General features: G+C 34.8%; 1 protein-coding gene across 2 annotated transcripts in view; it reads right to left on the bottom strand.

Annotated features, from left to right (window-relative positions):
* Positions 1-2,488: 2,488 nt before the first annotated feature.
* The window catches only part of LOC150102184 (serine/threonine-protein phosphatase 2A 56 kDa regulatory subunit epsilon isoform-like), a 270,781-nt gene continuing 245,585 nt past the window's right edge, over positions 2,489-27,684 (bottom strand). The window contains exon 12 of one of the 2 annotated variants that reach the window (XM_090399530.1): positions 2,489-3,838. In XM_090399530.1, the coding sequence (XP_090255656.1) occupies positions 3,643-3,838 (196 nt within the window). In that variant the 3' untranslated portion in view covers positions 2,489-3,642. Of the gene's footprint in view, positions 3,856-27,684 lie in introns of both variants that reach the window. The other variant, XM_090399531.1, reaches the window with a different exon arrangement.

The raw sequence follows: 27,684 nt of genomic DNA, 5'->3' as shown, positions 1-27,684 counted from the left end.
ATGAGTTGTCAAGGGATGTACCACCTTACCTCAGTCCTGAAGATATTTTCAGGTGCAAACTTTGTTTGCTGACACTTGGATAAAGTATTAAACTAAATTTATTATAGTCTAACCAAGTGCAAAATAAACTTCTGATGCTTGAAACTGCCATTGCCAGTCCCAGGCAAAAAAGGATGAGAGTCATACATGTGGCTAGCAACCATAATACATAAAAAAATTTTCCACTACAGAAACCTTAAGGATTGAAGGAAATCTGACTACTTCTGCTGAAGAATCAAAGGAAATGGTTGGTGAAAGCTCTCTTAAAGAAGCCAACAGGTGGAAGTGTCTTGGATAGGATATTGCCACACACACAAATCTGTGACCAAAATTGAACGTTGGAATATCAGGACAATGCATGAGTCTGGAAAAGCATAGTAAAGGAGATGGATAGATACAAATACCAGGATTAACATGACTCAAATATGTCACATATTCTGGAAAGCTAGCAAATGAACATAGTAGGGATATTGCTCTGATGATAATGGAGGCAAGAAAGGCACTATTGGAGTGGAACCCTAGTATCAGAAAGAATAATAAAAGCTAGATTCAAAACACAAGTATAAAAATGTTACTAAAAGAACAATAAACTGATTTATGGCCTTACAAACAGTGCTGCCTGGCAAGAAAATAAGATTTTTATGATCTGCTAGCGAGTGAGCTAGACAAGATTAGCAAAAGATATATGACCTAACTTCTGGGAGATGCAAATACAAAGGCAGGTAAAGACAACAGTGGATATGAAATAGTGAGAAAAGGACTAGTAGATGAAAATAAAAATGGACTATTATTTAAGGATTTCTGCCTATTTATCAATCATTAAGCATAAGAATATGCATAAAGAAACCTGGATCTCACCAGATGGAAAGAGTAAAAACCAAACAGATCGCATAACAATAAATAAATCATATAGAGATCCTCTTTGTGGGATGTGAAAGCATGGAGAGGAGCAGATACACACAGAGACCACATGCTAGTGGCAAAATAAAAATGAAATTAGCAAAGATGTTCAAATTAAGGAGCAAAAGAAACTGGTACAATATAAACCGAACATCCCCTTCTTCTGAACAATGGAACCAACAGGGAAGCAGAAGAAGGGGGATATCTCAAGTTACTTGTAGAGAAATCTAAGCAGAGATGAAACAAGATTATGGAGAGAGGCAAAGAACAGAGTCTAACGGAGAGCAATGGTTGAGGCCCTATGCTTCACAGGGAGTGAGGATAATTAAATAAGTATCTGATACAAAAACCATTCAGGTGCAATCCATCTTCCAAATATAAATCCTTTCATCTGAATCACTGCTCTCTTACTCAGCTCACTCCTGTCATAACCATGGCAACAGGCTTATAACCTTGACTTCTTTTGCTCTTCTTTTTCACCTCACTCAACTCTAATATCTTTTCTCATACCATACTTTTAACCTTCAAAGTGTTTGTTCCGACCAACATAGTCATATCATCCTCTCATTCTACTTGCTTACTTGATACTTTGGTCACATCAAGTATCTTTGTTCTAGGAAAACATACCTCCATTGCTCACTTGTCCAGAACACACCTACTCACAGAATCACTTTGACTATATCCTTTTCATCTACTTCTGTAAGCATTCCTTTACTTCTTTGCATTTCATTTTCTATCATCCGTGCTTTTTGCTAAGTACTTTTCAGGCCTTTCCAATTTCTGTCTGTTGTTGCAAAGTACTTGAAGTGTTGAAATTCTCAATATCATGCTGCACTCTTCAGTTTTTATTTCGTATCTTTTCTTACTTTAATATTAGTCGCGGTATTATCACCATCTTATAATCTAACACCTCCATTCTTGCTCACATTCTGCCTAGCACATATTGCTACTTGCCACACCATCTCATTTGTTCCCTCCTTTGAATTCTTATTTGCATTCAACATTTTGCACTCTTCTATTATCACATTAAACAGTGATCTTGGTATTTTTTTTTTTTTATTTGCTCTGGGTTAAAATAAAATATACTAATATCAATATTAGTATATGTCAGTATTATTTAATATCACAGAGGCATATCAGTTCATCCTTATCATAATTAATAATGCACTTATTTTTGAGAAATGAAACCAAATATTATTAACATTCATTAATTCATGCAAAATTACTGCAAAGAATGTTGTTTAAATATCTTTTTGTTAGCTCAGAGTACCAATAAAACTCACAAGAGTTGGCTGCAGTTTGATTTCAAATACTTATTCAAGAATAACAGTTTCTATATATGATTTCTAAAGTTTTAATAAAATTTAATGTAAACAAAAAACAAAAATACATAAAAAGCTTGCAGCTATATATATTTTAATGAATTAATGGAGGCTGCCACAAAATTTTAAAAACAATTTTTTAAAAAAAAATTCTTAAAAAAATTTTGGCTTCAAAAATATTTTTCAAAACAGTGTTGCCAATATGATGTGAAAAAAATTACAGGGAATTAAAGTTTTCAATTAATTTAATTAAAATTATATTTCCTATTTCTACAACCCCTAAAATGAAGGGGTAGTATCCATCATATATTAAAGACTGTTAAAGTACTATCTGGCAAGATTTCTTGCATACAAACAATAATTAACCCAAATAAAGGTTAACAAAACACATTATAAATACCATCTACACTGGTATGTAAATCATTTTCTTTGGTTAGCACAAATAAACAATGTCTTATTTAAACCCCATTTCTGCTATGTACAATGTCAAATACGAGGCACACTACCAGGTGACATTACCCCCTCTTTATTTACACTACAGTTCTTCACCACAACAATTAACACAAGGCCTCCTGCTGAGGCACTACTGCACAAGGACACAGAAAACTACTGGTCTGGTTACAATAGATTGGCAGGGAAAAAAAAAAAAAACAGACTGCAGAGTAATTCGCACCCTGGCATTTCAGTCTAATTCTGTAGATAATTTAAGAGTTTATCAAAAGACATTCCAAGCTTGTTCTACTCATTCTTCAAATGAGCAATTGCATAGCACCAAGCTATGCATTTTGTACATCTTGCAAAGAGCAACACTACCCTATTGGTTGACTAAGAGCACCACATTACATAGTTACGTGTCTTGTCTTTTACCATTTACAATCTCTGCAGTTCACAGAATAGATCCTTATTTCCTCTCTTTCCATATTCCCTTTCAGTTGAAGAGGATACACAACTATTAACAAAATCCATTGTGTTTTCTATTGGAGCCATATGTTGACATGCTAAAGGATTTGAAGAAGAAAAAAAAAATGAAGACCTACAGTTCTGGGCACTATTTGGATGCTGTGAACATGATCTGGATGACAGGTCTCTTTAACAACAGATTTTCTATGCATCTGCAGGATTAATTACTGAAATAAATGGTTTTAATGCAGGCAGATATGGGACATCAAATATGATAATTCATATTCTAATTTCTTTGTTAAAAGAAATCAACACTTATTAGAAAGGGGGTTCGTATGCTGTTCTCTCAGCTTCAACCAGCATTAAGACTTGATATCAGGAGATAATGGCATTCCTACAGACAAAGCTGTAGACACTCCTGTAGAACCAAGCTGATGATGCAAGGGCTTTGCTGCTATTAATCATCCTATATAATTATATCTCAGTTAGATTGGTTTAAGCTTTGACCTCTTGCAAAGTTACTTCCTGTTCCCTTAGAAGACAGTGAAATATTTAAAGAGCCATCACCACATGCTTGGTTGCTTGAACAAGGGGAATTCAACTTCGATTTATGGTTCAGTTCTATTTGTGACAACTTTTTCCATAACTCATCTCGTTCTTTTTCCTTTTTTCTTTCTCTGAAAGATAAAATCGACTAAATTTGACTATTTTTAAAACTGATTACAGAAATGAAAATCTTACTACTCTAACTTATTACTAATTTGAAACACATCTTAACTTACTGATTTATCACAGTATTCGAAAAAAGGTAAGCATAATGATGTGGATTTATTTATTTATTTTAAATATACCAGAGTGAGAGAGAGAAAAACATTTCACAAGTAGAATTTTTAACTTATGATAAAATTGTTCCTGTAAGTGATGTTTCTACATGGAATTCAAATATCATATGCTGTGACCAATAAAAGTATCTAAAAATGAAAGCAAAAAAGTCTAAGTGTTACTAAAAAAAACACGTTCAGAAATTCTTTAAAATGTGAAACAGAGTTTAGAGTTACAGGTTTGTGTCCCATGTCAGATGTGAATCTTTTTATTGGAATAGCTGACAAAAGTGAGTTCAAATCCCACTATGATTTGGAATACCATGGTAGGATTTGAACAACCGCCATGCATACCACACCATGCCTGAAGTGATTTGAAAAAAGTTAAATAACCCAGAAGAAGAGTTTCTAGGTTATTTAACTTTTAGCCCATTCACAGTATTAAAATGTACTGTAAGCCAGTAAACTTCATCATCATCAAATTCCTGCCATGTACCCTCAAGGGGTGTACAGGATATGATAGTACTACATGAAAAAAATTACATCTTTACTAACTTCCTATCTACAATTTTCCTCCAAATCAGTCTGTTACTTGTCAAGACTCCAACACTATCAGATCTTATATTTCTATCGTCAGGCACTTTGTACCGTATCAATCCACCTATATCTTGGTCTTCCTCTGGGTCGTTTTACTGCCAACCTGGCAGAGAACACTTGTTTTACTAATCTTTCCTCGCCAATTCTGTTTAAGTGACCATACCACCTGAAATTAGCTCTGCTAACACATTCCTGGATGCTGACAACATCAAGTTCTTTCCTAATATCCTCATTTTTAATATGATATTGCCATTGATGCCATCTGCTCATGCCTCTAATCTTTCTCAGGACTCTCATATCTGCGGTCTCTAGTCTTTGGTCAAGTGTTTTACTTCTGACCCAGCTCTCAGATCCATAAGTTAAAACTGGTTTGAACACTGTCTTGTATACAGCTAATTTAGTATTCTGACTAATTTCTCTCTTATTCCATATGAATTTATTCAATTGACTTTCCACCATACAAGCTTTGCTGATTCTGCTGTCTATTTCTATATTTAATTTACCATCTTCACTAAAAATCGTGCCTAAGTAGCTGAAATGTTTACTTGTTCCACAGGTTCTCCATTCACAACACAGTTGACATTTTCATTGATTCTGCCTATTTTCATTGTCTTTGTCTTTTTATTGCTTACCTTCATACCATATCTATTACAACAGCTATTCAATTTAGTCAGAGAATCTTGCAGACTTGTAGCGGATTTATTTAGAAGTATAACATCATCTGCATAAAGCAGAGCTGACATTAACATCTTCAATTTTGATATCATGTTTAATACCACTTTCCTTCATAATGTGATCCATATAGATAATGAATAACAGAGGGGATAATATACATCCTTGTCTCACACCAGATTTAACATTAAACCATCTTCCTGTACTTCCTTCAATTCTAACTGCTGACTTACAACTCAAATAAAGACTAAGTATTGCTTGATATAATGCCCCATTAACACCATATAACTGCAGCGTATTGAATAGCTTCTCTCTTGGCACCTTGTATATGCCTTTTCCAAATCGACAAAACTTAAATACAGATCTCTGCTATATTCCCATGCTTTCTCGACTATTTGTCGTAAAGTGAAGATCTGATCCTGACAGCCTCTATTTGGCCTGAATCCAGCTTGTTCTTCACAAAGCTTTTCTTCCACAATTCTTCTCAACCGTTTCTCAAGTATACTTGCATAGATCTTGCCAGGAACACTCAGTAGGGAAATACCTCTGTAATTCTCACATTCAGTTTTATTTCCCTTTTTATAAATTGGCACTATTAGAGCTCTACTCCAATCATCGGGAATTCGTCCCTCTGTCCAGGCTTTCTGAACTATGCAGTTCAGAAAGGCTTTTTCTATTCAAGTATGGATATGTATTCCTGACTGCATGTTTCATTTAGCAGTTTTTCAAAGTAATTACTCCATATTTCAAGGATATCTTTTTCTACTGTTTTCATGTCACCTTTATCATCTCTAACTCCTTTTACAGCACTCTTTCCTCCATTCCTAAGCTTCTTCAACAACCTCCAGAATATTTTGCCACCTTCTTGACATTTATTTTCTATGTTCTTGCCAAAGTCTTCCCATGACTTTTGTTTAGCTAGTTTTACACAGTGTTTAGCATTTTCTTCAGAGTTTGCCACTGAATCTCCAAGGTTTGATTCCTATTCTCAAACTGTTTCATTTTTTCTTCAATAATCTTTATGTATTTTAGTCTACAGTTCACATCTGAGAGCTGCTCAACTTTTATTCACTTTAAAACTTTCTTACATGTTATTCTTTTCAATATGAAATTCAATTTTATCCTGCTCAAGACTAAATAGTGATCACTCCCAATTTCAAATCCTCTGTACACTCTGGTGTCCTGCACCAGAGAGAAAACATCATTATCAACAATAACATAGTCAATGAGACTTTTCTTATTCCTAGCCTCTTCTTTCCATGTGAATTTGTGCACATTTTTATGTTGGAACAGTTAGTAACAGTGTTAGTAATAACCAGTTCATGTCCTGAGCAGAAATCCAACAGATATTTGCCATTATTATTAGCTTTGCTCTTTTCTCCAAATTTTCCCAAAATATTTTTGTATGTCTCACAATCATTTCCTACTCTGCTATTTAGATCCCCAACAAGGACTAACTTTTCCTTTTTCATTGTGTCAGTTGCTTTTTCTAAAGCCTCAAAAATATCCTCCACTTCTACCTTAGTAGAACCTTCTGTGGGACCATAGGCACAAATAAATCTCATTGTCCAGTTCCCCATTCTCATATTTGCCCACATTACTCTACTTGAGACCGACTGCCATTCAAGAAGATTGGCCTCGTATTTTGTGTTGAATACTATGGCTACTCCTTCTTTTCCTTGATTGTCATTGCCTAAATATAATATTTTGTATTTATAGCTCAAAAAGATCTCACCAGTTTTTGTCTTTTTTGTTTCAGTCATCCCTATTATGTTGATCTGGTACTTATCTAATTCTTCAGCTAGCTCCATTTCTTTGCCATTCAGACTTCTTATATTGATAGTACCGATCTTTAACTCTGGCAATGTTGAGTTGGGGTGTGTTTTCAGATTTGTTCCAGTAGCTGACTTTTTGCTGTTCGCCCTGGTTCCCTGGCGAAAACAACGGGGGCCTTGTTTAACCGGGCGACACCCCAGCCGGCATGAAATTTTGTCATGTTGTACCATCATTTTTTATTTTGGTTTAACCAATAAGAATACAATTTGGTCAGTTAAATCCCAAATTGCCAGCCCATCCTCGTTCGTTCAGTATCCAAGTAGGTACCCAACAGGGTGCACCACGAGAAGGTGGGGATTGGACATTAGGTCAAAAGCTCTGGTCGGTTCTCCGCATTCCTTTAAAGGCTATGTGGAGGTCTCCTCTCAGTTATACAGCTTTGACCAGTAAACTTCTCACTCATTAAAGGGCAAAAAATGCTAAGAGTAGTATATTCAAGGCAGGGAACAAAAAATATTTTGAAAAGGGACAAATAAAAATTTTTATTTATCTATTTAAAAAAAAAAAATCCAAGTATGGTATATTCTGTGTTAAATTCATTATATAAAAAAGTGGTATTATATTAAAAAAGATAGCATGTTTAGTTCTAATTAAAGTTTGAATCCGCACAACAAAAGAAAATCTGTGAAGTTTTTGTTTGCTTTCAACAGTAACAAAGTAATACAGTATACCATTATGACATATTTGCAATGCTATGATTTGGGTTTAATGAACGAGTGGGAGCTGCACTTATTCAAATGATATTTGAATTTAAAGATACAGTAGTAAAATAGTTCTGTAGGTCAGCTGTTAAATAACAAATCAAAGAACTAACCTTGGATTAAGAAATTCAGGTTGGCTAGTCTATAATCTCAAAGCCAAATTGTTCTGCAAGGTATGGCTGAATGAAGTCTAAGTAATGTTATGCAAAAAGAGGAGAGGAAATCTCCCAAACACTTGCATTTTTGAGAGATTTCCCCATGATATATATAAGGCACACAGGAACACAACAGTTCTGTAGCTAAAAACTAACTTCCAATTCACTAACATCCACACATGAATGCCATATACTCAAGTTTAGCAAAATCAATTTGAGGAAGAAATCAGATAAACTGTTGGAAAGGAAAGATATAAAACATTTTTTAATGCAAATTTGAAGTGTTATCAAAGGTTTAATTCTACATTGGCTATGCAAATGTAGCTTCAAAATCACTGCAAAAGTGAATAATCTACAAAATGTGGAGAAAGGTTTAAGAATACTCCTTAGAAATAACAAAATTTATATGCATGCAGACAATTTCCCCTCTACCCACCCAACCACCCATTCCAAACAACATTATCAAGATGGCAAGCAATGGACATACAACCAAAATATAGCACTTAAAATAAGGATAATATCCATAAGAATATATTGTCCTTATCTGGGAAACTTATAACAAAACTAATGGCCACATCAAAGGACTTGGCAGTTGACCAAATGAGTGAAAGTCATTCTGTATTCCAAACATCCAGTCATATCTGAATAAGGAGCTCTGATATTTAAACTCACACCATTAGCAGCAATTTTGGATCATTTGAATACACAATAACAAAATTGTTTGCATGCATATAAATACTGTTGTATTCCTAAGTAGTATTCTTAAATCCTTATCCACATTTGTTAGACTGTTTACACAATTTTATTTTAGCCAATGAATAATAAAAATCCCTCAATAACACCTCTCAAATTTGCAAAAAAAAAAAAAAAATTAATCCAACTAGGTATATAGATATAGGAGGGTGGTCTGAAAAGTTCTCGGCCTAACAATGAAAAAACGAATTTATAATTTCAAAACTATTTTTATTTTTCAACATAATCTCCCTTAAAACTAATATATTTATTCCAGTGATGCTTCAGTGCCATTATTCCATCCCTGTAGTGGTTCTGAGTAAGATCTGCAAAATACCCCTCTACAGCTGTAATCACCTCTTGATTCGAAGAAAAATGCTGACCAGCAAGGAAGAGTTTTAGTTCTTACCAATGGTAAGAAAACCATCTTGGCATTAAACACCGGTTTTGTTTAATTTTTCTCTCCTATTCAATTTAGGTGACCACACCTCCTTAGATTAGCCCTGCTCACACATTCTTGAATGCAAACACTTTCAAGTTCCTTCCTAATGTCGTCATTTTTTCATATAAGTCTGCCATTGATGCCACTGTTCAACCACCTTAATTTTTCTCGGATCTCTTATATATGTGGTCTCTAGTCTTCAATCAAGTGCTTTATTTCAAACGCTGTCTTGTATACTGCTAATTTGATGTTTTAGCTAAATTTTCTTATTCCATATAAATTTATTCAACTGGCTCCCCACCAATACCAGCTTTGCTTATTCTGTTGTTTATTTTAAAATTTAATTTTTCATGTTCACTAAAAACTGCCTAAATAGCTGAAATATTTTAAAAAGAAAAGTCTTTTTCTTAAGACCCAGAGGAAGACTAAGATCCAGATGGATTAATTCAGTCAAAAGTGCCTGAGAAGACCACAAAGTTAGATATGACAATATTAGAGTGCTGACAATTAATAGACTAATTTGGAGGAAAATTGTTGATAACAGATTAGTAATAATATAAACTTAATCATATAAATCAAGTGGATATTAAATCCAGCATTATTTCAAAGCTGAATGCAGAAACTACAAGTTTCGTACAAAATTTGACCAAAGAGGCTCACAGGAATATACTCGCTGGCATTTACGAGTTGCCTAGCGCAGACTTTATAGGAGACATGATCGCTGCCCAAGCATCCATATATTCGCCTTCTATTGGTCCATTTTGATAAGGTTTCACTGGCCTGACAGCTGTTTCGAACTGGTTGGTTCTCCTCAGAGACCAGGCAGGAACCTTAAGAGAGCAAAAACTCTCGTTCAATACTAAGGAGCTCGAAGTGTCAGAGAGGTGTATTTTTCGTAAGCAAACTCTCAATCGGTGCATAAAGTATTTACTAAAATAAAGAGTCAAAAAGGCTTCATTTCGGCACTGCAATATTATATAAATCAAGTGGATATTAATTCCAGAATCTGAGACTTCACTTACAAAAAATACACCTCTCCGACACTTCGAGCTCCTTAGTACTGAACGAGAGTTTTTGCTCTCTTAAGGTTTCTGCCTAGTCTCTGAGGAGAACCAACCAGTTCGAAACAGCTATCAGGCCAGTGAAACCATATCAAAATGAACCAATAGAAGACAAATATATGGACACTTGTGCAGCGATCATGTCTCCTATAAGGCCCACATTAGGGCAACTCGTAAATGCCGGCAAGTGCATTCCCGTAAGCTCTCTGGTCAAATTTCGTACGAAACTTTTATAATTTCTGCATTCAGCTTTGAAATAATGCTGGATTTAATATCCACTTGATTTATATAATTTTGCATCGCCGAAATGAAGCCTTCTGGCTCTTTATTTTAGTAAGTAAACTTAATTATATAGTGCACTTAATCAAAGCAGTCTGTATATCCACTGAGAGTGTATATCAGGGAACTGGTGATGAGAGAAGGCATAGAAATAGAATACTGTCATCACTCTTGCTATAAACTTGCAAATCTTTATATAGTTTCAAATAAGCTTTAGAAAGATGCTCTAAAAGAAGTACAAGAGCTTATAAACTATAATAACATACACATCAAATGCCATAGAATCCATGTCAGAATATCCCACATAGGGACGTTTTGGTTTTCAGCTCTAGTTATAAATTTACTAATGAAGTATATATTGAAAGACTGCAGACACCATTTAATATCTATGCTGTGTCACATGATTATCCTTTGCCAGTCAAGTAGTCAGATGGCCAGAGTGAATATCATATCCAATCTCCAGGCAGCTATATATTTGATTCCTGGCACAAGCATGGATTATTTGTGATTGCTCGACACCTGGTGTCAGCCCAGCTTAATGGAAGTAGGAAGTGCTTTGAAAAGTTTCATGTTTAGTCTCTATATTTCGATTTCTAGATTCTGTAAAAATTATAGAAAAAAATTATATAAAGTTCATTAAAAAAAATACATAGCCGGTCCATGGTGCTCATATACTATAGATTGTTCGCAACCTTTTGTGTGGTTGAATTGTATAAATTGTAGCATTATCAAATAATTAAGAGATAGAGCATACACACCATCTTATGGTGATGACACAAAGAACAAGAACTAAAAGGCAAAAGATAATATGATTATTCACTATAAAAATTATGGAAACTACCACTATTAGAGTAAAATTTCAGTTTAATATAAACGAAAATAAATCACTCGACATTTCGACCTTCACATTAAGGTCATGATCATCACCTGGAGTATACACATGTACATATGAAGAAACAAGCTGCACCACAATCTGCATAGTATGCTAAAGTTACACTGATTTAGTCAACAACTATTAAAACTACTAGCCTGACCTATGGTGTAAAAAACCTTACATTAATGCTAGAGTCCTGTTATTATTTTCTATTTTGTTACAAAAAATAAATTAAGCTAGAGAGCAACATGTGCACCCATAATTACTCATAAATATACATATAAATTAAAACAAAACAGTATGGATGGTGGCCAATAAAAGCTGAAATAATTGCTTCAAGTCCTAAAGTCAGAGTTTGCTGGAAAACTTGAACTAAGCAGGTTGAATATGTGCTATTCAAATTCTTGGGATTTTTATGCCACAATTATTAAGATTAGAATGGTTATTCAGAATTTCACAGGCTTCTTTAAATTTCCATTCATATCAAGTTTTTGTATGATGTAAAGAACAGGTACTTTTCCAATCAATTTGGTGTTGGGTGTTAAGAGTATGATCTGAGAGGCCTTCATCAAAATGGTTCAATTTTTTTTTTTTTTTTTTTTTTTTTTTTTTTTTTTTTTTTTTTTTTACAAATAGGGAATGCATGTCCAGTTTTACCAAAATATATGATAAGTTACAGGTGCAATAGATCAATAGATACATGTTTTTTTAATTTTATACATGAAGTTTAAAACTTCATCAAGACCATAACTATCCCATACATTAATGAATTATCAGAAAAAATCAACAGAATTCTATGCTATAATCTTAATGCCACTTTTAAATAACCTATAAAATTAAAAAACATATTCAACTCCTCTAAGTATCCCCCCCTCCCATTGGCTGACTCTGGAGTTTATCGTATCTATTGCACCTGTAACTTACCTTTATATTGGTGATGTACAATCACATCTGGGTCTGGCTCCCACTGATGAGACTTTTTTTTTTTTTTTTTTGTTGCCGATACCAAGAAGTTAAATTGCTACAACATTCTGGCATTGACATTCTTTCCACAGCTGCCCTTTTGCCCTGCATATTTGAAACAGATTATGTAATGTGTTGGGCATTCACTTACAACAGAACAGGTTATTTTTTTGCAGTACCCACCACCTGTCAGCAATTTGAAGAGAATTTTGATTTTTATAATTAATGAATTAAAATATCATTTGTGGAAGGTTAGAAAAAAATATGGATTTGAAAACCAGCAATATGACATCCAAATGCTTTATAATATTGTAATGTAGAAATTTTATTGTTCAGTCAGATGATTTTTGTATTTAGAAAGAAGCATTTTAGGAGATATCAAATTTTTGGCTAAGTAGTGTAGACTACACACATGCAATATTCACAGGGGTGGGGGATAAAATTCTATTTTTATTATGCGAGGTTTTTTAAAATGGTTCCATCCTCTTAGTTCAATGTGGTCATATGCAGGGATGAATGGAGAGCAATCCCAGGCAGAGAAGACTAACCACCTGGGTATCAGTCATCTTTGCGCTTTAGTTTCAATTGGTCTTTTGGTTGTTCATCTGCATAAAACTGGTGATAAAGGAAAACTAATAGGCTTTGGCTACATGATGATTTAAAAGAGTTGAGGCCTTTTCGCCATCTCTCATATCTGTCTGTCTTTTCTTTCTCCTAATAATATTAGCCGCTCTTACATCCCTATACTAACTACTCTAGGCCTATGATGAGCACCCCTTTATTTTTTCACCTCAATAAAGGTGGAAACCAGTCTGGGTAGAACCCTTCCCATAACACAGAGCATTATATACATGTCCATAAGGATATGTGCATTGCATTATGGGATACTAAGGCACATATAACCATTCTTGGCATCTTTAATTTATATATAAATCATCTACTATGAACACACTAAGCCTACACGTGGCACTAACATGCTACAGGTCTTGCAAACATTCATGTGAAAGGCTCCCTGAATTTCTTGGCCTGCCGAGTGGTTAATGTATCTGCTCTCCAGACAAAAGGCTGCGGGTTTGAATCCTGCCGTGGGCATGGATGTTTGTGATTATCTGTGGAAAAAACTAGTGGTGGTGGTCGGCGGTAGATGGCGTTGGTGTGGTTACGGTCAGTTGGCGGAGACAGAGTTGTAGAGCAGGTGCCCTCCCTCGATGAGTCCTTGGACTCCCTGGAGGTGTCAAATAATAATAATAAAAATAATATATACAGTTCTCAATCACCACTAATCCTATTCATTTGGCAAACCATGCAGTGCACAGACATCAGGGTGATTCTGGATCTCTTGCAAACTTTAAAGGCATACTCCACACCTCATAATCTAACGCAGGGTTTCTCAAACTGTGTTTCGCAAAACACTAGTGTTCTGGGGAAGGTGAATAGGTGTTCCGCGAGAAGTCTGGAATTTGTCATTTTAGTTTTCTAAACATTTTTCATGAATAAATATTCTGAGGAGAATAATATTCGAGAATATGTCGAAAAGCTCAGACCCAGAATGCCAAATAACATCTATGTATCGTTTATTTTCACACATCGAAACCTTTCAACATTTGGAAAAGGGAATACCTCTGTTTATGATGGGTCATAAAAATTGCCTGCAACCAGATTATAACAATGGGTGGCATATCCTCAGTTCTCAAAACTGAAGAAAATGACATCTGTGTCATATAATAAATGTCAGTGACCAAGCGGCATATTTTTAAACATGGAAATATTCATGAATTATCGTTAATTTTCACACATCGAAATCTTTCAACAATCGGGAAAGAGAATACTACCGTTTATGACTGATCATAAAAATTGTCTACAAGCCGATTACAACAATAGCAAATGTCTATTAATTAATACTGAATACTTTCTTCGCAAGTTCGTATTGCAGTGTGTAAGTGCTTGTTCTGAAACCGGAGAGCTGCGATTTTTTTAAAAGTCATAGGAATACCGATTTAAATTATAATATGAATAAGAGACAAGGCACTTTGTTTAATTTTGGTATTAAGAAATCTCTTATTGAAAGTGTTTGTGACGGAACAGATAGTGAGTCATCCACCTCAAGCACACAGGAGAAAAAGTCTGCATTCACTCATAAGTACTTATAACAATATAATAACATTATAAATATATTTGGTGATCAGAATGGGATATATCAATGAAAATCAGCACAAATTAATTTAATGATGGTTTAATTGATGTTTAATTAATTATCAATTATTAATTAATACATTACAAAATAATCAAGGTGTTCCGTGAAAATTTCAGGATTTGTGAAGGGTTCCGTTGTACAAAAAGTTTGAGAAACCCTGATCTAACGAATAAGTCCCAATAAACATGGGGTTTGGAAGTCTTGCTTTGCCAAGATATAGTCCTTTGTAACTGCAGCACAAAAATGGTGACAACATACAAAGCAGACTGATGCAGCCTATGAATCAGATTATTGTAAATAACCAGATTTACATGCAAGATGTGCCTGGTGTTGCATTCAATTTAATAGAATTGCCCTGAGCAACTGGAATTTGTTTCAGTGTTTCTAGTCATAATGTTGGTGTTCTGCAATGGAGGGCAAGTCAGTGTTTACTGATTGGCTTATATATAATTTATAATTGCCAAGAAATTATATTCTTGTTTAATCCTTTATCCAAGTGTAAACAAACAAACTTTGTGTGTAGTATCTTCACAACTAGGCTACTTGTATATAAAAGCTGATGATTTCATATCAGTTGCTTAATGTATAGAAAGCCTTAGATGTCGTTCTTGGTTCATTTTTTATGCTTTACAGTACAAACATCAAGAGAAGAAAAAATATGTATTGATTAAACTCAATATTTCACTGGTTTTTCAGCTAGCATCATCACAGCACAATTCTAACTATGATAAGCACATAGAACTAAACTATGTAATTGAGAAAACAATTTCAGTTGTAACTGACAACAGAACTAATATCTTTACACAGTATGCTCTATGGGGTCAGATAACCACAAAGTTAATTTAGAGAAGTCAGGCTACCAGGTCTTAAAATGATAGTCTCCCAGCTGAGGATGATTCTAAAAATGGTCTCTCAGACCTATAATGATGACTTCTATGCAATAAAGATGTCTTCCGCCATCTGATCCTATGTGAAGGAGTATTCAGGGCATGGTCTGTCAATCCTCACTTGCCATACAAATGACCACAATGTAATTTTTGTGTTTTTCAAGGCAGATCTGATCTACCAGTCTGTCCAAAGTATGCCAAACTGCAGGTACAAGGAACTTTCTACACTCCAGGATGTTCAAGAGGATGCAATGATCTTTAGGAGAACATATGAAGGAGACTAGCTGAATGAAAGGCTTGAAAGTAGGATGGTGATCCTATTTGCAGAGAATATAAATAAAAGATACCAAGAAATTATATGCTTGGTTTAATCCTTTTTCCAAGTGTAAGCAAACAAAGTTTGCACCTGAAGTATTTTCAGGACTGGGGCAACTCGTGGTAAAGGTGGTATGACTTCACATCACTTGCCTTAGTATCCCATAATGCAAAGCACATCTCCTTGCAGACATGTATAATGCTATGCATTATGGGAAGGGTCATCACTACCCAGACCAGTTTCATTTATTGAGGTCTCTTCAGTGACAGCCAGACCCAGAGGTGATACTAAGGTTGAAGTAATGTAGAAGTCATATTTCCATATATGAGTCGCCAAAAGGTGTCACCCCTTATTATTAAATTACTCTGGATTAGAGAAAAGTTGTTGGAAGTTTTTTTACTTGGTTATGCTATAAATTAATGATACCAAGAAATTATATGCTTGGTATCATATAATTTTCCAAAAAGAATTTGGATTTGGAAAAAGGATTAAAGCACATCTCCTTGGATGTCTGCAAGGAGATGTGCTTTGCATTATGGGATACTACGGCAAGTGATGTGAAGTCAATACCACCTTTACCACGAGTTGCCCCAGTCCTGAAAATACTTCAGGCACAAACTTTTTTGCTTACACTTGGAAAAAGAATTAAACCAAGCATATAATTTCTTGGTATCTTTAATTTATAGCATAACCAAGTGAAAAAACTTCCAACAACGACTTGCAGAGAACTTTGGCTATTTTTTCTCATATACCTTTACTGTACCATTAACAAATGGGATGGGAATGGTTTTGCTGTGATTCTGTGTGTTGAAAGGATAGGGGTGCATGCAATATTTTATCTATTTTATATGGACCATAGTCATTGGCTAAAAAGGTGTTGCAAAGGTTCCTGAGTTCAGTTTCAAAGGCTGTGTCATTTGAACAAATGACCTTGGCTCATTGAGGAAGTGTTCTGAGATGCTGTACTGTAGGGAATCGGGGTGCGATTGTTTATGTAATTCCTTCTTGTTTGAGTGGGTTTTCTGTAAATGGAGAAGGATAATGAGCCATTAGGAAGTCATGACACTAGTATATCTAAAAAAAAGAGATGTTGTTTAAGATGTTGGCTGTTAAGATGTCAGGACCATAGGCCAAACAACAAACACATCAACATAGCCCACTAAATTGTTGGTTTAAGTGTGTGTGTAACTGCATCAAGTGCTTAGTTTTCAAAAGTTATTTGGTTAAAGGTTAAACAGTCAGATGGGACTGCTAGGGGTTCCCCCACCCAGCTAACTTCTATATGGAACATTTTGAAAATCAAGCACTCAACACAGCCACACTTAAATCACCAATTTAAGTGTGGTCTTTTATGCTTTATCGGAAACTTGGTACTCTTATTCATTCTACCAAAGATCAGCTCCCTCCTCTCTCAGTGCCTGGTATATATAAAGTACCCTGTTCCAACAAGTTGGCTTACTTCAGACAGACAAATAAATCAGCCATCCATTTAGATGAACATAAAGCTTACATCTGCAATCATGACTATGATAAATCTGGTCTTGTGGACCATATATTGGATACCACTCACAATCTCCTGGAAGAAAGCCACCATGCTCTATCACAGCAAATTTAAAAAGAAAGACTTTTTTTTTGAATCTGCAGTGGCACTCAGAAATCAACCAATTTAAACAAATATGGATGCGAAAAAAAACTTCCAAAAATTTGGAAAACAATCATCAGAGGTCCCAATTTACATCCTAGGCCACCTACAAATACCCACCCATAGAGGGCACATCAACTAGATAGGACTTTAAGTCATTGTCAGATGTATCATTAAGTATTGTGTTGTCTTTTGGGGTGTGTGCTACAAGCATTATTTGTACTCTTTAAAAATGTCTCAGTGATAGATGAAATATTGGAAGCATGAAAATTACTTTTTAATCCTTTCTTAGCACTGTCAATTCTCCATTAAACCTCCAACATGATTATTATAAATCAATTGCCTTAGTATCCCATAATGAAAAGCACAATTTATGTGCTTTATGCTGTGCATTAAGGGATGGTCATGACCCGGACTGGTTTAAATCCTTATTGAGGTTTCATCAATGAAAGCCAGATTCAGTAAGATACAAAGGATGAATTAATGCCGAAGTTATTTCTCATGTACAAAGAGCAAAAAGGTGTATCAGCTAATCTTGATCACAGAGTTGTAAAAAGGTTTTTCACTTGGTTACAAAGAAAATTATACTTGCCAAGAAATTATGTTCTCATATAATCATTTATTCAGGTGTAATCAAACAAAGTATAGTATAGAAACATAGTATAGAAAAAAGTATAACAAAGGGTACTATACTTTGTAATGATTACAAAGTAAAAAAATTTACTTTGTAATCAAATGCAAGAACTTTCTCTGATCCAGGTTATTTCAATATAAGCTGAGCAACACTTTTTTACTGCTTGTGTATGTACTATGACTTTTTGCAAAACTTGGAAGAAACTATTTTACACAATGTGTTTGATGATATTCTCTTAGCATGGAGGAGAAACATGTGGTTCATGCACGAGACCTGCACTTCAGCTTAGTCATGAGGGGGTTCAAGGATATTTTGTACCATGTAAAAATAAATAAATAAATAAAAATATATATAATTGACACAAATGAAAGAAAAATCCTTAGCCAACCCAAATTACAAATGTACTATAACTTTAGTAATAACCTTTTGTGGATAGTAACCACATAAAAAAAAAATCTTGGAGATGTAAAATTACATAGGCAAAGTGGATATTAGATTCATCATTATTTCAAAGCCGAATGTATTCACAATCCTAATATCATTTTTAACACTCATTCAACTTTTGCACTCTGTCCACTGTATTAGAATCACCAAGGAAACTAGACCTGCATGCAATAGTACAAATGAGGTCTTATCGTAAAGAGGCAAAATGACTTATCTTTACATGTCAAGGTTCGTTTCGGTATTGACATTATTCTCAGAGTAGTATTTACAATTTTTGTTATACTCTTGAACTTCAACTTCCTGTCTACCAAAAGTCCAAGATCCCTAGTATGATTAGTTTCTTCTAGCATAGTCCCACCAATATAATACAACATTGGATATCTAATCACACCAAAGTGCATGATCTTACATTTATTAACATTGAAATGACAGCCATTTTCACATGCCAACAATTCCAGCCTCTTCAAATTATTCTGCAAGTACCGCATATGAGGAGCACTCCTGATTACCCTACCTACCTTTGTATCATCAGCAAATAGCTGTATGTCACATGTCAAATCCTTCCCCATGTCATTAATGTACAGACTGAATAACAATGGACCAAGGACAGATCTGTGAGGCACACCACTGGTTACCTTGAATCTTGCAGATTCACACTCCCCATATACTACTTTTTAATATTTGTCAGTCAGTCAGCCATCCTCTTATCCATGCCAATAGTTTATAACCCAATCCCATATTCTCCAATTTATGCAATGGTATTCCATGCTGTATTCTGCCAAAAGCCTTAGTAAAATCTAAAGGTATCAAGGGGGTATCCATTCCCCTTATCTAATTCAGTGGTAACATTATTATAGAATGTCAGCAAATTGCTAAAACACGACCTTCCCTTAGTAAACTCATACTGTTCATTGCAAAGCAGATTCTCTGTCAACCCATTTGTGAATGTGATTCCTAACAAAACTTTCTAAAATCTTCACTGCCACTCCTGAGATACTGATTGGTCGAAAGTTGGATACAACAGCCTTTGCATCACTCTTGTGCAATGGGGCCACCATCACTCATGTGGAATCTTCCCTGTTCTGAGATTCGAATTATATAGCCTGGCCAAGGGACTAGCCAGTTCAGCTGAACACTCTTTTAGCATCTGTGCTGATATCCCATCAGTTCCTATTGCAGAATTCTTATTCAGTCTGTGCAACAGCTCTAGTACTTCCTCTTCATCAATGAGTTTCTTCATACGGTGAAGAAGTAAGGCGAGTTCAATGTTGCATAAACCAGGTTGACAGCTTTTAGTAAAATGGCTGCTCATTAGTGAGCAATCACTTCTACATTAGTCACCCACATACCATCTGCATTCAGTAGAGTTATTCTTTCAAATTCATTCTTCCTTTTTCTTGCAGGATAATGATAGAATTCTTTGTTTTTAACTTGCAGAGCCAGTTTCTTCTCATACTCGGACTTAGTTCTCCAAACAACACTTGTGAATCTTCTGGCCTTCTGCTTATAATTATCATAACTGACATCATCCTTATGCACATGATATTCCTTTCACATCATCTTTTTCTTACGAATGTCTTGCTTAATTAGATTACACATACATTTCACTCCAACTCTATTTATTCCTCAAAATCGGGACACATTCTGATATCGCATACAAAGTAGTGAACAAGAAGGTATTTTCCACTAAAGACGATATTAAAGAAGATGTTGAAATTAATTTAGCCTCTGAGATCACTAGGCTAAAGCAGATTATTAGACATACGATGAGAGCACTACAGAAAGTTGAGTGGCACTTAGAGGAACACAGGAAGAATAAAAAAGTTCAGTAGCAAAATGGAAAACAAAGCACAGAATCAGGTAAGTTAGTGCATAATAAGAAAAATCTGGTAAGTAAAGTTGTTATAAAAAGAAGAATGTTATTTGGTATGGTGACTCTGTCACAAAATATGCCACTGATGAGCAGGTTATAACAATTTTTCGTGGTACAAAAATTAAAAATATAATGCTAGCAATTCAAAAACAGAAAGGAAAAGTAAACGAGATGGTAATTATAGTAAGCACTAATGACTTAACTAGCGACAAGTTCAATATGAGAGAGGACATGAAAGGAAAGAGGTGAGAAAGTGAAAATAGTAAGTATATTACCTCGATATGATAAAAATGAATTAAAAAGGACTATGATAAATGATTCAATGCATAGGCTGTGCTGTGTAGAAGGAATGGATGCGAGTTTTTGAATGTGTGCAATGAGTGTGAGGGATGATAGGATTTATATAAGAGGGACAGCCTACACTTGAATGCGTCTGACATTAGGAGTCTTAAAAAATTATTAATTAATATAAGGCATAACACAGAGAGTCACGGAAACTGAATTCTGATGGAGAATCTGTATATAAGAGTCACAATGGTAGGTAACTGTGTTAATGATGGGAATGGTTATTATTATGGAAATGATTATGAAGAGAGAACGATTCTCTGTTCATTCAGTTCGGACCTATCAAGCATGTGTAATAATGTCTGCATAAGTAAGGAACTAGATAAGAATAGATCTGCAAGTTGTTTCAACTGTGTCATTCAGATCACAGATAAATGTATACAAAAGAGCAAGCAGGTAATTTATTATGCCTGTACATGAATGCTACAAGTATCAGAAACAAAGGAGTAGAGTTTGTTGCCTTGGTTAATATATTGGGATGTCATGTTGTAGACATTAGGGAGACTTAGCTATCAGAAGCAGATGTACTAACTGGTATCGAGTGCAGAGTACAGTATTTTTAGGAAGGATAGACAGGATAGGAGAGGAGGTGGGTGTGCTGCTGATGATGTCAAATATATTGAGTCCAGTTAGCTGAGACCTATGACTACAATATTAGTAACAATTTTTCATGTGGCAATGAGTTTGAAGCCATCTGGAGTCTAAGAGGATTAAATACACAGTGGGGTGCTGTTGCAGACCTAGTGAATCAGTTGCTGGTGACAAAGAAATGCATCAACAAATAAATATGATGGGTGTGAAAAGAGTTATCATAATAAAGGACTTTAACTGTCCAAACGTTGATTGGGTAGCTATGATGTTGCATGAGAAGAATGAAATGGAATTTATTGAGCCATTGCAAGACAACTTCCTCAAGCAGTATGTGACAAAAGGAACTCAAGGTAAAATAGTGTTGGAGCTGATTATAGTGTCGGGGGGGGGGGGGGTTCAGTTAAAGACATAACTATTCTTCTGACAGGTTGGTGACAGTGATCATGTAGTACTCACTTGGGAAGTGCATAAGTTAATGAATATTCAATTCAGAAAAGGTTGTATGCTGGATTCTGTGCCATGGCGTTGGTTGTTGGATGGGAGGGATATCGACAGTGCATTGGAGTGTTTAATATATATATGAAAAATAAATAAATATTACTTAATTAACAAATAATTTTTATATGCATAATAAGTATAATAATTTACAGTGATTAAAAACAATTTCAGTGGAACTACAAACACATCTTCAACATCCTCTTCTCTCTCTCTTAAGGTTTCCTTGTGTTGGGGTTCTGCAATCATGTTCTGGATGCTATATTGGTTGTAGATGGATACTCTACATTCGCGGAATTACCAATTCATCATTCTTGTGGAGATTAGGATGATGTTTCAACATCTCACAAGCTTTTTTGAATTTTCTTTCAAACTAGATTTTGACGTAGTGCAGGGACTTGGTGCCTTTCCAGTTGATTCTGTGACATGTTTGAAGCTCATGGTCTGATAGGCCTTTTACCATAGTGAAGGAATTTAATGCAGAGTTTGTGTTCATCTTTTCTTGTTGGAATGGTTCATCCTGTTTTCCCTATGTAGGGTAGGTTGAATTTTGTAAACTCAATGTGCAAGGTAGGGAAGGGGATCTTTGGATGAGCTGAATATATTTTAATTTTGCAGGAGGTTTGAAAGTTGCTTTATGTTATATTTATGTAGAGTTCTATTTTTTTTCCTGATATTCCCCTAATGTATGGTATGGTTATGGAACTGTAATATATTTTCACTTTTCATGGTAATGTGGAGGATCTTGTGAACTTTTTATTTTTTTTGTTGTTGTAGCCATTTTTTATGAACATTTGGCTAATAATTTCAAATTCCTTCTTCAGCACCTGCTCATTGGAACCAAATTGTTAGTACTCTATGTTTGAGGGTGCTGATGACCCCTGGTTTGCAATAACCACGAAGGAAAGGCAGCCTGGGGGGAGATGTGAGACAAGTGTCTAGAAAAGGAAGAGAGTTATTGTTTTCAATCTCGATGGTAAATTGAATATATCTGTGTTGTTTGTTCATTGTGTTGCTTATTAATGTATTTAATGTTTCACAGCTGTGGGACCAAATGGCAAATATATTGTGCACATATCTGAAACACTTGGGGATTTAGGCTTGCTGAATCTAGAGCTTTTTACTCAAAGTCTTCCATGTAAAAGTTAGCTATGAAAGTGGGAATGGTGAGCCCATGGCCATACCTTCATTTTGCAGATAGAAATTATTCTACAACACAAAATACCCAGAGCAAAGTAAGCGGGCAAAGGGAGCAATGATATCAGGTGGAAATATGTTCTATATGAGAAGAATAGTATCACTGATCAGGACAATGGTGAAAAGGGGCAGTCACATCAAAGCAGACTAATATATTTTTGTTGCCGAGTGTGATGTTTTTAATTTTGTTGATGAAGTATTTTTTTTTATGAGGAGGAATGAATTATTTTCTCATTAATTTTAATTTTCATTAAAACTTTAATGAAAATGTTTATATAATTTAGCTCAAAATTGAAAGTTTATGATCTGTTGTTTTAAATTAGACTGGCTTTACTGTATATGATAAGAAAGAAAAGTTCAAGTGTTTGCCAATATTTTAAAACTTTCAATTTTTAAACAAAGAAAACGTTATGAGAGCACAAGGAAATTTTATTTCTGATTAACATATTTTGATGTACATTACTCAAAAGAGTGCAATACAAAAGTTTTAATGTATACAAAGCAAACTTAAAAATTGAGGAGCATCTTTTTACATCATCATAAGGTTAATTTTTTTAAATGTAATTCTGACAGATGAAAGAACTTCAAAAACTGAGCAATGCCTTTACAAGAGTAGACTGCAATCACTTCCAGATTGTTCCATACTTGTAACAAAGATTTACTATAATTTTGACTCATTTTTTCATTAAAATATATCTACTCAGTTACTTCTTATACATCATATCTAACAAAAAACTCTCTCTATCCATTTAGTTTTTTTTTTTTAGAACTACGTTTTCCAATATAAAACCACAAACAAAGATGTCAAAAAGAAACTGTTTTTATTTTGTCTAGTTTTGTAAAATACTTTGTTTCACTTCATCAGGAAATAACATGAATAAACTAAACACTAGAAATCAAATAATAACAGTTAATATTTCTAGCAAAAAATATTTGAAAGCCTTTAAATAATGAAAAACGTGCATTTGCTATTATGCTAGTAGCATCCTCTACAGTGTAACAAAACACAAGGGATGATCAAGTGTAGTTTTCCTTAATCCATCATGGCATATTTGTATCTACCAGTAGTATGTTACAGCAACCCACAAATCAGCAGCCAACATAACAGCAAATGCACGTTTTTCATTGTTTAAACATTTTCAAATATTTTTCACTAGAAATGTTTATTACTTGCTTTCTACTTTATTCATGTCATTTCCTGATGAAGTGAAACAAAGTATTCCACACATCGAAATAAAACAAAGTTTTTGTATTTGACATCTTTGTTTGGGTTTTATATCGGAAGAAATATTTATAGAAATGTCAAATCCTCCACAGAAGCCTACACAATTTTTTTTTTTTTTTTTTTTTTTTTTTTTTTTTTTTTTTTTTTTTTTTGAGAATACATTAATACAGAAAACATCTTTCCAAGTTATTTACCTCTAGTTGCTTTGGTGAATAATCTACAGAGTTTATAGCAATTTTAGAGACCAGAAATCAATGTTACATTTACATATACACTATGTTACCAAAAGTGTCTGGACAGCAACTGCTTGTATTTCCTGTCACTACAGCATTGCTGTCAATATAAGGTCAGGCCTCCTTTCACTGCTATTACAGCCATTACCCTTCAGGGTACGCTCCACTAAGTTTTGGTAAAATGCTGCTGGAATTCATTTCCATTCCTCCTGTAGTATGGTGAACAGCTGCAGTGCTAACTGGGCAGGTAGGTCTGGCATTCAATCTTTGCTCCAGCTCATCCCAAAGATGTTCACAATAGGGTTCAGGTCAGGACTTAAGGCTGGCCAGTTTAGTTTGTCCCCCTCATGTCTTCAAGCCACAGAGCTATGGCCCTTGCTTTGTGAGCAGATCAATTATTGTGTTAATACAGGAAAGGGCCATTTTCTAGTGGCTATTATCATGGGTACTAAAAAAATTTTCATTTAAAGATCCAAACACAAAAACCAATGGGCCCAGTCCAAACAGCCCCAGACCATTATTGGATTGCCAGATCATGTACCACAATTCATCGCTCCAAAGAACACCTCTTCCATCAATCCACAGTCTAATGACAGCACTGTTTGCACCATTCCAGATGACACTGAGCACTGGAAGGTGTAATCAAGGGCCTGAAGCTGCAGCATGACCTTGAAACTCAAGGATAAACATCTCCCAGTGAATAGTTCTGTCACTGGCATCCGTTCCAGAGCTCATGCAGAAGTTATGATGGTTGCTAAGGCTGAGTGACGATTTATTGTGACAACACACTTGAGAGTTCACTGGTCCCTATTTGCCAGTTTATGGCCAAGACTTGACCAAACTTGTGGGGCTTGATTATTATACTACATTCAAATGAACTCAACTCTTTTCGTCCACTCATCCTGACAGCAAAGAATGTCTACATTGCTAATGCCCACATGCCTATGCTTATGTAGTGTTGCGGAGATGTATCTGTGTCATGATGAGGCAACATAGTCACGGGATGCTTGGGCACTTTTGGCAACACAGCGTAGATACAGATCTATGCATATGAAAATTTCTAGAATCTCTTATAGAAAGACATATGTCTTTCTATAAGAGATTCTAGAAATGTCTGTTATTCCAGTTTGGATTGTTATATGATCTCATGTGAGAAATACATAATCCTGAAACCTTTGAAATGTGCAGGTTGCCAATGGAGTTCAAAGGATAGAAGAAAGGAGTATACCTGTTGTGAGAGTGAGTTCACTCACAACATGTATTCATAGTTGACTAACACATAAATAAATACCAGATTTTCTAATGAAAAACTTATCTATGAGAATGATCATCATATTTTCTAAAACTAAAACTGGGTAACATCTTCAAACCACAAATAAAGTAATTCTGTACAATATTGCTTGGAATACTATCCTCATTAGTTTATGTTAGGCTATTAGCATGGTGTGCAAGAACTGAAACTATAAACACTGAGGCCAAATTGTTTCTTCTACATGCATGTGCATAAACAAACACACTTTGCTATGGATGAACAGAAATGAGTCAGTATATACATATTTTTATGAATAAATATGCTTCTTAAGCCTGTGATTCTCCATTTTTTCAAGACTGCTAATCTTTTGTGACTTGTGTATATTTTTACTGTAATGCTTACTGATTAAATTCTCAATTATAGTCAGCTAAATGCTGATGGTTTATGGGAACAGTAGGACATCTTTTTAAAATCAAGACTATCGAAATCTGAGGCATGTGTGTATCATGAAGCATCACAAATATTAAAACCATTTTAAAAAAATTTCATCACTTTTAAATAATACAGTAAATCCTATTTAACTCAAAATAGATCTAATCTCTCTCTCTCCCTTATACGAACAGATTTTTTGCAAATGTTTCAGTTCATTTATTTTAATATGTGCATAATTTTTAATTAGAATATAATAGTACCCATGGTACTAAAAAACCTTAATTTCCAGGATTTTTCTTGTTCTCTAAAACATTTTCATTATTATGATAATCAAACATAATTTTCACTGGAAGATTCAATTTTCACTTTCAACATACCAACATGAAATGAAACTGTGGATCTCAATAGCATTCTTAAAATTCAAAAGGGGTGCAGCATATTATTCATCTCACATACCATTAAATATCTTTATATCTGTTTATAGTTGGATTTTCTGTTTACTTTCATCATTAATTTCTGATACGCACCCTCCAGGGGTGTAGAGGATACTATGATAATATTATCATAGATAAGCTTCTCTTCTATAAGCTTTTTTTTTTTTAGCCTCTCCTCAAATATGCTTGCATAAATGAGATAGCATGGGATTTGTAAGTGTTGCTAGAGACAGTGAAGCAGAAAAGAGTAAGAGAGAGAATTGTGTGTTGCCAAGGTATGATAATAGAGAGCTGAGGAGAAGAGCAATGATTACAAATGGCATGATAGATAGAATGTGTAGAAAGAGAGGACTTAAGTTTGTGGAAGTATGGAATAAATATGAGGGTATTCTACCTTCAAAGCTGTTTGCTGCAGATAGTTTGAATTTCAGTGAATGGCAGTAGCGGTTGTGAAACTTGGTTGCTAACAAAAGCACTGGCAAATAAATTAACTCAAAGAAAAATGGAGAGGTTGATGCTAGGCATCACATTAAAAGATAAGAAGCAAAACATCTGGATAAGAAGCCAGACTCACATCACTGACATCATTCTTCACCACAAGTGACTAAAATGGAAATGGGCTGGACATCTATCCAGAAGAGAAGATGAGCGATGGACCACCATACTAATGAACTGGATTCCTAAAGAAGGGAAACGAAGCCGGGGACGTCCTAAAAGAAGGTGGAGTGATGAATTATCAAATTTTGTTGGGGAAAATTGGTCAACCATTGCCAAGAACAGAGAAAGATGGAAAGAAATGGAGGAGGCCTTCGTCCAGCAGCAGACAGAAAATGGCTGAAAAGAAGAAGAATGGTAGTATGAAGCTGAGTAGATTGCTGATAAGAAGAGGAGAGTGTGTATCCAGTCAGGGAAAGAAAAATTAGATGGTAGTACTGCAAGTATAAGATAACAGAACTGGTGTGTGATAAAGGATGAAGGACAACAAGATACGAATGGATGGATGGCTTCAATGGGAGCAACAAAATCAAAGGACTTGAATGATTAGGTAAGAAATTATGAGAAGTAAAACAGGCCCAGGGGGAAGCTCCTGTGCATATACATGGAGCTTTTGAGTACTAGGAAGGAGTATTAAGAATAAGGATGCAGAGTTTGTGATCATAGTGTAAAACATGGTTAACATAGAATGGTGTACTCAT

This window comes from Typopeltis vanoorti, chromosome 10 (genome assembly GCF_054136105.1).
Source record: "Typopeltis vanoorti isolate ZY-2024b chromosome 10, IOZ_Tvanoo_1.0, whole genome shotgun sequence".
In the NCBI taxonomy this organism is placed as follows: Eukaryota; Metazoa; Arthropoda; class Arachnida; order Uropygi; family Thelyphonidae; genus Typopeltis; species Typopeltis vanoorti.
This window is presented reverse-complemented; position numbering and strand designations above follow the sequence as displayed.